General features: G+C 38.6%; 2 protein-coding genes across 2 annotated transcripts; both read left to right on the forward strand.

Annotated features, from left to right (window-relative positions):
* The first annotated feature begins 225 nt into the window (after nt 1–225).
* Nucleotides 226–5,111, forward strand: LOC114523243 (tyrosine-protein kinase BAZ1B-like). Its single transcript, XM_028544108.1, has 16 exons — nt 226–316; nt 482–559; nt 636–695; nt 767–818; nt 987–1,161; nt 1,545–1,663; nt 1,739–1,873; nt 2,000–2,068; nt 2,573–2,661; nt 2,755–2,857; nt 3,122–3,146; nt 3,227–3,425; nt 3,745–3,787; nt 3,983–4,200; nt 4,662–4,799; nt 5,012–5,111. The coding sequence occupies exons 1-16, from the start codon at nt 228–230 to the stop codon at nt 5,109–5,111; spliced, it is 1,692 nt and encodes a 563-aa protein (XP_028399909.1). The 5' UTR covers nt 226–227.
* A 330-nt stretch (nt 5,112–5,441) lies between these two features.
* On the forward strand, nt 5,442–10,780 carry LOC114523121 (tyrosine-protein kinase BAZ1B-like). The gene is made up of 11 exons (XM_028543969.1): nt 5,442–5,624; nt 5,738–5,929; nt 6,366–6,500; nt 6,716–6,760; nt 7,154–7,299; nt 7,531–7,770; nt 8,022–8,225; nt 8,586–8,685; nt 8,874–8,957; nt 9,825–9,968; nt 10,352–10,780. Exons 2-11 carry the CDS (start codon nt 5,852–5,854, stop codon nt 10,496–10,498), a joined length of 1,323 nt encoding a protein of 440 aa, XP_028399770.1. The 5' UTR covers nt 5,442–5,624; nt 5,738–5,851; the 3' UTR covers nt 10,499–10,780.
* The last annotated feature ends 649 nt before the right edge of the window (nt 10,781–11,429 follow it).

Here is an 11,429-nt window from a genome sequence, read left to right on the forward strand (position 1 = left end):
TTTGACTACGGCTATAGAATCGATTCAAAAGGAATCTTTTCCGTGTTACGCCGTTTTATGTCGTGAATTTTAGTTAATATAGAACAAAATACTGTGTTCTGTTTAAATGAAATCTTGAAACCTAGACAAGCTGAAATTCTGTGTTTCTTTTAAATTTTGTGAAACTGAAAGGTTAATTTTTTTCACTGATTTTTATATCTAAAGTATTCCATATGTTTTAGCACGATATGATTACGTTGGATGACGGATTTAGTCAAAAAGAAAAGAAGATTGTTGAGAAAAATGCTTTGAAGAAGCAAAAAACATTGTCACAAATGTATGACATGAAAGCGTTTCATTTGCAAATGAATAACTTCTATTGTTAAACTATTTTCTGTCTAATCCAACAGAGTTTCTTTAATGATATCAGTTGTATTCTTCAGTAAAAACATCGTTGAGTTATAACTCTGTTTTGTTAAATGCTGTTCTTTTATTTCTGAAGGTTTACTGTTAATACGAAAAAATCAAGCAAAATTAAAGATGGTCAACCTGCTAAAATTAATGCTGTTTTCCCGCCTCGGTAAATGAATAATACTGTCTTAATGATATTAGATTGTCTTTCTATTTAATCGGTTCGGACATGTTTTTATTATCAGAAAACCGGCAGATAAAGATGGTCTCGCGGTAGTTGGTGCTGGGAACAATGAAAAAGAAAGGTTTGTGCTAAAAGACGTCGCTCGCACCTCGTGAATCGTGTGAATTTAATATCTTATGATGCTGGTTACAGGGTTGTTGAAATGGTTTGTTCAAGAGATGATTCCGAAAAGAAGTCTGAATTGGTAAACATTTGTTTCATCCTTTCTTCTTTTTTCTCTTTTGTTTATTATCCCTTTCTTTTTTGTGTAAAGATTTTTTGGAAGTACTGGTTCGCTGCAGGTTGCCCAAGATTTGAATTGAACTAACTGTATGATTATACATCACTATAGTCACTTTGCCATTTTTTTTAGCCACTGGCAAAGAGTTGTTTTGATTTGGATATTCGCTTTCCCTTGCCTTCCCCGAAACCTGTGGCAGCACCTGAGCCGTTGAAACGACATTATGGCGATATTCTTATGGTGACCGAATTCATTCATTTTTACGGCAACTTTCTCTGTCGAGATGAAGATCTTCAGTATTGCCCAGGTATACAGTAAACAAAAATACGGCTTCTGTACTACAACAAAAAAAACTACAACAAAAGCGACTTGGACTAGCAAACCAAAGGTCGCGGGTTCGATTCCCATCGTGGTCAAGCTAATTTTTCAGCGTGTACCCGGTTGGTGACTCAGAGTAGCATTATCACAATATTTAGTTCATATTTACACATGGGTCTTATGCAATATTACCATAAAAGCGAAAGTGTTTCCCGCGTTTATTTCCGCAACTCTTTTGTGTTTATATCATATAGCTTGACTGACGTGGTGTAAGTTCCTCTGATATGCAAATGCTCTCGAAAACGAGTATACTAGGTTGATTTATAATATACTAATTACCATTGAGTAAATGTATGTTATTTTATGTATTAGATGATCTTGTTTCGGGATTAATGAACGATGGTCCGAAATCTGATGTCTTCGTTCGCATTTTGTCTGGATTGCTTAGAGTATTGCTACAAGATTTAAGGCAACAAGAATCATCGAAAGAGGTGCGACTTTCGAATTCAATAAACATTTTATGAGATCTTTCGCAACAATGTTTGTTTGTTTGTTTGTTTGTTTAGTTTGCAGATATCGGGGTGGATTTGACGGACATGAACATGTGTGATTCGACAGTTGGAGAACTAACCAAGATGTATTTAAAACGTTGTTGTAATTATGAGGGAATAGAAAAGGATGGTTTAAAGCAAAGAAATCTGGTGAGAGAAGTAAACGTGAATGGTTACTTAACGGTGTAAAGTCTGGTTATAAAATTTAAGGAATTTAAATGTTTGGTATATAGTTTTGTTTGAAGTTAATTGTGGATACGTTATCTTAATTTGTAGTCGGGGAACATTCTTCTGGAGCTTGAGAGGAAAGATGTTGTGAACTTGAGCGCAGTTCAGAAGCTTGAGGTATGGAGTTGAATTGATCATCTTAGTTCGTGTTGGTTGATGATGAGGGGACAACTTGTTTGAAATGAAATACGGTTGGGGGGGGGAGGTCAAGGATGAATTGAAAAAGGGGAAGGGAGAAAAGATAGAGAGAGGTCATAAAAAGATGTTAAAGAAGCTAAGGATTGGAGAGATGGGATAAGAGAGATAAAGAGGGCTAAAAAAAGAGGAATTGAAGTAAGAAATTCACCGGGAAAAACGAAGGGAAATGAAATATAGTTGTGGGATTTTAAAAATTTTCCGTAGTGGGGGAAACTAGGGTGGAAAAAATGGAAGACAAGCGGGGATTTAGTGGCAACTGGGAGGAGGGAAGGAAGATAGAAAGACAGAAATGGAGGGATTAAGGAAAGGGATGCGGAAAGAAATAATAGAAAAAGTATTAGAAAGCGGGCTCCACTGAACGTCTCAGGGTATAAGAAAAAACGGAAATACATTATACATATATCATTTTCTTTTTTATCAAAGATATTGATCTACATGCTGGAGCAAATACTGACGTCTGAAAAGTTTTGCTCCCATTGTCAAGATCTGGAGGAGACCAGAAGAATGTCATGGTGAGGACAAGTTCATAAACCAGTGAACCTATCGTTAATGTTCCCTTGTTTACATAAATGTTCAACATCTTAATCATGCTTGAAATGTTGCAGGAGAAAGAAGCTTCAGCTTGAAGGAGAGATACGACATTTGTTGCAGGAACAGAAGCAGCTGGATGATGCAAAACCTGACCAGAAAGAAATTGACACATTTTTGGTGAGATAATAAAGTTAACCCAGTGTGCTCAAAAAGGTTCCTCAAGAAAAACAGTGATTAGATCTTGCTATTTATCGCAAAATCGATTAACAGGAGCTGTTTATTATTATGAAATACGTCTCCTAGTAAAAATTGCGATTCTGGTGTATGGAATGTTTAAGGGGGGGGGGGGGGGACACCCGCTCAGAGGTGGAGTAATTTGCGCTTATAGGAACTCCTGGTTTGAAAGTTTTTGGAGTTCTTACATATTTTAAACCTTTTCAGGAAAAGAACAGTGGTGATGACGGAGGTAAGAGTTGCGTCAAATTTTCATGCATGCAGGAATGCTCATTAGTTCTATCAGTTCTAAGCTGTCATGATGTTCAACAGACAAGGCTACTGGCAAGGAAGAGAAGAGTCCCCTCCCTGAATCGTTTAATGCGGATGAAGAAATCAAAGATAACTTGTCGAGTAATGAACTGGGGATGAAAGAAAAGGATAGGGAAAGCTGTGCTTCCACAAAGAGACAAGAAATGGCGGCAAAGAGCAAAGCTGAAAAAGAGAAACTTGATCAGATGCGTTATTTGAGGTAAACAAGCGAATTATTAGGAAAAATTTTAGGAGCAAGAAAGTATGGAAATTTTCCAAGCAATTTCGAGAATAAATGGGGCTTTATCTATTGTGCTTATTATATTGTTATTGTTATAATTCTACATGGCGTGAGGTGTTCCAAAAATCTGAGGGAATTTTAATATTTCGTACAATATAATCCAAAGCAAAACAAGGTTGAACGTGAAATTTTTACGGATTTTGTTTTAATGCATATGAATTAATGATATATATGTATGCGTTTTTTAAGACATTCTTTATAAAAAGATTCGATGTATTGAGTTTTTTTTTTCATTTAGCGAGGAGCTTTTCAAGAGAAGACAAAAAATTGAACGGCTAAAGGTTCGTTCTTAGATACCAGTGTATGTACTCGTCAGATAAAATCATAGTGAACAGTAATTGCCCTAGTAACTGTACATATGGATTGTTGCCTTTCGAGGCCTAACTTGTAAATATATCTTGGTATAGCAGTCGTTGAATTTGGAGAGCTGAAAAAGCTTAGTTTTTAGTTAAATGCGTTTTAAACACATCTTCCAGGAGACGATCAACCAAACGAGGGATTGCCGTCGTGTTGAGGCGCTGGGAAGTGACCGCAATCACAGTCGATACTGGCTGCTTCAGTCTCATCCTGAAATATTGTTTGTTGAGAAGACGGTGGGCCCGGATGCAACGGCGGCGATGTCGTGCCCTGAAGAGGTGGTCGCTGAGAAAGAGGGGGTGATTAATGAAGAAGGGGGGAAGACCCCTTCAGCAAGGTATAAGAATGTATGGTTGTTCACATCATAGTCACATTCATCATCAAAGAATACAAACCTATTTAGAAAGGCCTCTTTTTTCTCGCTCTGCCATATGAAGATATAATCACCCCCCCTGGAAATATTCAAAGCAACCCCTCATTTGAGTATATCCAGGGGGTGGTAGGACGCATGCTGAGTGTCGAATCGATGGCAGATTACTTTCAGAATAGGTCAGTAATTCAAGGTGTAACACAGTACATTTTCGCATTACTATGTACCAAGAATTCATGACATTGTACCAAGAATTCATTTACAAAAATTACTGATATATGAATACTGGACAGTCAAAGGACTTTATTAAGTCGTGTTATTTACATGTACATAAGGACAATGCATAAAAGAATATTAGGTACAAAGAATGTGCATTGGCGAGGATCAATTCTTACTTTCGAGCTGCATCAGCTATGTGTTTATTGCAGTGAGGAGTCGTGGCATTATTACGGTACGGCAAGTGAAGTTGACCAGCTGATATTGAGGCTCAAATTTCACGATGAGAACGAAAATGCTCTGATGCAGAAAATAAAAATACACGCAAAGAAACTGCGATTGATGAAAAGGTATGTACAGTACTGTATTGCTTTCATCTATTGAATCTAGTTTGTATGTTGTAATGTATTCTCGATGGTCGGTTCCAAATCGTTGCTTATATTCACCAAGTGGAAACATCATGCAAACATATTTAGCCTACCTCAGTTCGGAGTTTCACAATAATAACATGAAATCAATTTAATCCGAAAACTATAATTTGAGATGGTCGCATTTTCCACAGGAAAACAAGTTTATCTGAAGAATGTCCCAGTTCTTCGGGGGAAAACGCGAATGAGAGCAGCGTAGGTGAACTTGGGAAGTTAAAAAAGGTGAGGACGTAGAGGGATTTTGTTTGGGAAGTGGGGGAGAGGGGAGGGATTGTACAGGCCACCCGCCAGCCATGGGTTGAGGTACAAGCATAGGCTGTAAGGGATATTAGGGTCTTGTAAGGGATATTAGGGTGTATGTTTGTTCAAAAAGATTGCCACCGCCTGATTGATAAAGTACACACACCATTTTATAATTTGGTACCAGTTTCCTTACATAGCTCCAAAAGAATGGTACACCTTTGCTAAATTTGCACACCCTTGGTGCAGGCTAGAGGGGGGGGGGTGGTAGTGTTTGTTGCACTCCCACCCCCCCAGTAAATCCGGACCCTGGTTTCGGAAATATTTTAATGCAACTTCATATTCTCCTCTCGTATTTTTCTGGCCAAAATTTTATTCGTCAATATAACGTATTTAGGAGCTTTTGGTGATCTTGCGGCGCGTGTCACCAGTGGAAACCTGGGCTGTGTAGCAAACCTGGAGACCTGGTGCGAGAAAGTGAAGTCGCGATCTTTGCTTGATGGTTTGGTACGATTGAGTGTTATTAAAGGATATGTGTGGATAGAATTTTCCAACGGAGTTGTGCATACAGTACATACCCTAATCCAGACTTACAAGTTGTTTTTTATGTATCAACCTAGGTGGAATTGGCTGTGGAATTTGGTTTAGGTGTGAAAAGAAACCGTTTATGGAGCAAGTTGGGGGACAGAGAGGAGTGGCTGAATGAGGAATGGGTTCCAGCTGTGAGAGGTGCGATGACGCCATCAAGACTACGGTTCTGTATCGCGATGTTAGATTACTGTATCATTTGGGAGGCTTCCACCTTGTTCTTGGTAAGATGCTAGCAAACGTCACTGGGTTTATGCTAACCAAGTCTTTTTATAATTCAAAAACCTACTCTAAGTCTGTTCTTAGAGGTCCAGTACGAATCACATCTTATTAACCCAGTGTTACTACAGGAGGAAACCTAAACTAAACTAACTTTATTTATACTGGATAACTCTATCAGTTCTAAACTGTTCTTCCTAGAGGTCCAGTAAGGGTCATCTCTTATTGATCCAGTGTTACTACAGGAGAAAACCTAAACTAGACTAACTTTATTTATACTGGGTAGCTCTATCTGTTCTAAACTGTTCTTCCTAGAGGTCCAGTAGGATAATCCCTTATTGATCCAGTGTTACTACAGGAGGAAACCTAAAGTAAACTAATTTTATTTACACTCGATAGCTCTATCAGTTCTAAACTGTTCTGTATTCTTTGCGTTGCTAGAAATGTATGGTATGTCGTCATGGTGCTGGGGTGATGGCAGTTTGTGACCATTGCCATAAAGGCTTCCACATCGTATGTCTTAGACCTGCCTTACATGACGTACCAGACGGAGAATGGTATTGTCCCGCTTGTAAAGTGAGCACCCATTATTGTGAATATATAACTGGAAAGCCTGTATATACCTCCAGGCGGAATAGTGAAGCCGTGTTTTTGCGTGTTTTGCGCCCGAGACACGCGTGGGAACCTGCTCAAGTTTGGGGGAACGAAATTTGCCATTGCTTTTAGTCTAGGAAGTGATAATATAGTTACTATGGACGTTTACTTGAGCTTTTGCATTCATTTTTTACTAGCGAGATAACGAACGCAGTACTCGCCCTGCTTCCTGTGAACAAACGGTATGTTATGATCTTTTACGTTGCTACTTAAAACTATACAACGTGGCGCGTTCGTTTTAACGTATGTTTACAGTAGTTTTCAATTCAAATTTTTAGGGGGAAAGGCATCTGGGTCGTTCACACTCTCAAACATCTTAAAACATTTCAAATAAGTTCTACAAAACAAAATTTGAAAACATTTGAAAGTCAATTTTTCCCGCCAAAACTGTGCTGTAGGTTAAGAACGGTTCAGGAACCAATCAGAATGCTCCCATTTTGGATATTTGTGATGTTTCACACTTGGAGAAGACTTGCAATAAGTTAATATATATAAATGCAACGTTACACGATGTAGGGAGTGCAAAATATAGGAAATAGTAGCAACAAAGTCCTAGCAAAAGACATTGTTCGTAGGGTGAGATTGTTGAAGATGAAGGTGAAGAGAAAAATGACGATTATTGTGATGTTTGTGGTGGGGAAGGTGAAATGATTTGTTGTGATAACTGTCCTAAAGTGTACCACAAAGAATGCCACGATCCACCGTTAAGAAATATCCCAAGGTATCCATGTTTCTCCCTCCCTTGATTACATATGCTAATTAATATAAATAAAACATAACTAAAGAAATCGGGCATATGCATAATTTATGTTTGTCAAACTTGATTTCTTTCAAGAACAATAATGAGCTTAAATTAGCTCCATTTTTTGCCAGTTTTTCAAATAAAAAAGTAGTAACCACCTTAAAACCAACCTATTACAAAAGGCTGTACTGTGCCTTTAATATCTTTCAGAGGTGCTTGGAAATGCTGTAGTTGTCAAGGTCGGCATCCAACGGCGAGGAAACAAGACCTTGTCATGGAATCTTTCGAATATTCTGAATTTGAAACGTCCCAGGATGATTCCGCTGATGATAGCTCGTATTCTGTGACTTTGTCCGAGTCTGAGTCAGAAGTCGAGGAAGTTGTTTTGAATAGGTCGGAACGCGCCAAGAAACGAGATCTCATCAGAGAAGGAAAAGCCGAGCCCAAAAGGTAATAGTGGATCAGTGGTTGCTGAAAAATTGCTCGCATGGTCTTAGAAAGAGGCATAACTTAGACAGAGCAACTAAAATCCATCACATTTGAAAACATTTGAAAGTAATTTTTTCCACCAAAACTGAGCTGTAGGTTAAGAACCGTTTAGGAACCAATCAGATTGCTCCCATTTTGGTCCCATCACATTGCCTTACCGATAAGATTGAAAACGTTTTGCTCATTTGAAGAAACATTTTAACACGAAACAGGTCCAAGATCAAGAGAAAGAATAGAAGGGGAAAAACTTCTGCAAAAGACCGAGATGAGAAACGTTCAAAAAGGAAATGTCGCGGAAAGATCAGGGATTTCTTAATCGACGATTCACGGGAAGGGGAAGGCAAGGAAAGTTTTCCAGGAAAAAAGCAACAAAGGTCCGGGAATTGTGATCCGGATTCTGACGACAATAATCAGAGGTAAAGGTGTAGACCAATACGCTTAAAGGCGATTCCATTACAGTCCGTTTCGCCTGCTCGGGCAAAGCGACTGCAATGAAAAATTGCCTTAAATATAGTTTACTAGTGGCACGAACGGGCTAGTCAACAGTGGGCTCAGCCCAGGGGGGGGGTGTGGTGGGGGTTCTCGTTCACTGATCTGCTAATGCGCTGTAAATAGAAACTATACCATCACCACAAACGAAGCCTTGATTATGTTATTATTTTTCGCCCCCCCATCCCCCTAACAACGTGATCCTTACGTCGTCCCTGCCCCTGGTTTTCACCGTACCCGAAATGGCCTGGGTGAAATAAATCAAATTAATTTGTTATTTGTGTTAGTTCTGGAGAAACGTTGAGGTGCTCAAGCAGAAAACGAAAGTGCAGTTCGTCAGAGGAGGATTGCACTGTTGCTAAGAGACGACCAAGACAAAATCCTGAGGTATGCTCCGGTCTATCCAACATGAGATCGCTCTGCGCATGTCTGCATTTCCGTCATCAACAATACAACATGTCGAGGATATAGTCGCTGGATGGTCCTAACATGAATATCCTCGTTGCCCTTCATTAAATCCTGCAGGTTGTGTTTTCTCCTTCAAAAAATACTAACCATAAGATCTTCATGTTTAGTTAAAAATGTGCGAGAACTTGTTAAGAGATCTGATGCGGCATGAAGACAGCTGGCCATTTATCGAACCTGTTGACATTTCTGAGGTTTGTTCATTCGTATTTTTATTAGACTCAGGGTTCCGTTAGTTTTACTCTAAGTCTGAAAAGAGGCTTCCTTGTAGAACTACTGCTACTGCAGGAAAAAAAATTGATCTAATCTTATGGGTTCGTCCTAACGATCTACCCAACTAACTTCATAGCTCTCATCTCGTATCAGTTCTAAATTGTTCTTCCAAGAGGTCCAGTAAGGATTGTCTCTTATCGATCCAGTGTTACTACAGGAGGAAACCTAAACTAAACTAACTTTATTTATACCTGGATAGCTCTATCAGTTCTAAACTGTTCTTCCTAGAGGTCCACTAAGGATCATCTCTTATTGATCCAGTGTTACTACAGGAGGAAACCTAAACCAAACTAACTTTATTTATACTGGATAGCTCTATCAGTTCTAAACTGTTCTTCCTAGAGGTGCAGTAAGGATCATCTCTTATTGATCTAGCGTTACTACAGGAGGAAACCTAAACTAAACTAACTTTATTTATACTGGATAGCTCTATGATCAGTTCTAAACTGTTCTTCCTAGAGGTCCAGTAAGGATCATCTCTTATTGATCCAGTGTTACTACAGGAGGAAACCTAAACTAAACTAACTTTATTTATGCTGGATAGCTCTATCAGTGCTAAACTGTTCTTCCTAGAGGCCCAGTACGGATAATCTCTTATTGATCCAGTGTTACTACAGGAGGAAACCTAAACTAAACTAACTTTATTTATGCTAAATAGCTCTATCAGTGCTAAACTGTTCTTCCTAGAGGCCCAGTACGGATAATCTCTTATTGATCTAGTGTTACTATTAGGAAGTATTCTAACTATTATCCTAATTTATTGATCCAATGATCTTAACGTTGTCCAGGTTCCAGATTACGCCGAGATTATTTCCAATCCGATGGATTTCGGAACAATAAAAAGAAAGTTAATGGCAGTTGAATATAAGACTTACCAAGATTGCCTCAGTGACATCAAACTCGTATTTTCCAATAGCGATCAATATAATTTAGTAAGTATACCTATAAACAAAAGTATGACCTGTACTCTATCGCAGTTCCCTACTGATTAGCAACAAATTTCTTGCCCAAAATGCCTAAGAAACGTATCGTTGAAAAGACAAATGAGCAGGCTTTAAAATCACACATTTCTGTAAATTTAATCACTTTTTCACTTAGGTTAATTGCGGTTTCTTTCTGGGACACCCTGTATAAAGTCCTAAAGTAATTGCCATGCAAGCCAGTTTGTGTGTTGTGAATTATTTATGCTATTTTTTTGTGTTTGGCATAGGTCATAAACAAATTCAATTAAAATGTAGGCTTCTCTGAAGCGGCAAGAATACGGCAGTTATCAAAAGTTGCTTTGTTTAAATTTTGTTTTTACTCGATTTTTTAGGAAATATCAGACCATGGACTTGCTGGGATTTCTCTGGAAGCTTACTTCAAAGAAATTCTTCCAAACTACTTTCCGAAATATGATCTGCAGGGTGCTCGTGTACCGAAAAAATCCTCGAGACTAAGACCAAGGAAGCGTGGATACTGATATTATCTACTCTGAATCTTTACTGGATTTTCACCAAAATTAGACAGTTGGTTTTGTTGAGAGCAGTTAATTTATTAAATATTGAAATTTATGGACGTTTCGAAATAGAACGCCACACAAGCCTGTAAACACTCTTTTTTTCACAAGAACTCGAGTGCTTTTGCAGCTAATATAAGACAGGTTTCACTTAAAACATTAGACAAAATGTTCTGTACAGAATGGCCTGATAAAGCTATGTTGTTATAGGTAGAACACCGTTACGGTAATGGGAAATATATTGTCATGGTTATAGTATTACGAATTTAGTTATCAGTGTTCTTAGACCTCAGTGACCCTGTGTAGTAGATTAATAAGTTTCAGAAGTGTCTGACAGTGTTTTAGTTGTCAAGACCAGCGACCAATAGCGAGAGAACGCAATCTTGTCACAGCGTCTTATGGATATACTCATTTTAAATCGTCCCAGGATGACTCCGCTGACGATGGCTCATATTCCGAGCCTGTGTCAGAGTCTGAGGTCGAGAAACATGCATTCGCTGTTGAGAGAGCAGAACTCGCCAAGAGGAGAGAATTTGTGGGAGACAAAAAAGCCACGATGACACAATGTCCTGATGGAGGATTTTAGCTGAAAACGATTTCTGATTCCTGGGGTATTGGCAATCCGAGAGCAGAGTAAGTATATACAACATTTTCACGATCTTGTTTATTTGAAAATTCTCGGAATTGATATTTGCGACAAGGGCGATGTTCTGAGTTGTGGCTCAGATACTAAAAGGGGATCCCCAATCATTCCTTGCGCACCCAAGGTTTATTGTTGTTTAGTCATCCATGCATGCAAAAACGAAGGCAGTTTTGGCAGTTTGTTTACCAAGGACCTTTTTGCTATAATAATACTTGTAGGTGAATAACCCAAGGCCACACATACTTTTATAAG

This window comes from Dendronephthya gigantea, unplaced genomic scaffold (genome assembly GCF_004324835.1).
Source record: "Dendronephthya gigantea isolate DGI-Jeju-01 unplaced genomic scaffold, DenGig_1.0 000026F, whole genome shotgun sequence".
NCBI classification, from domain to species: Eukaryota; Metazoa; Cnidaria; class Anthozoa; order Malacalcyonacea; family Nephtheidae; genus Dendronephthya; species Dendronephthya gigantea.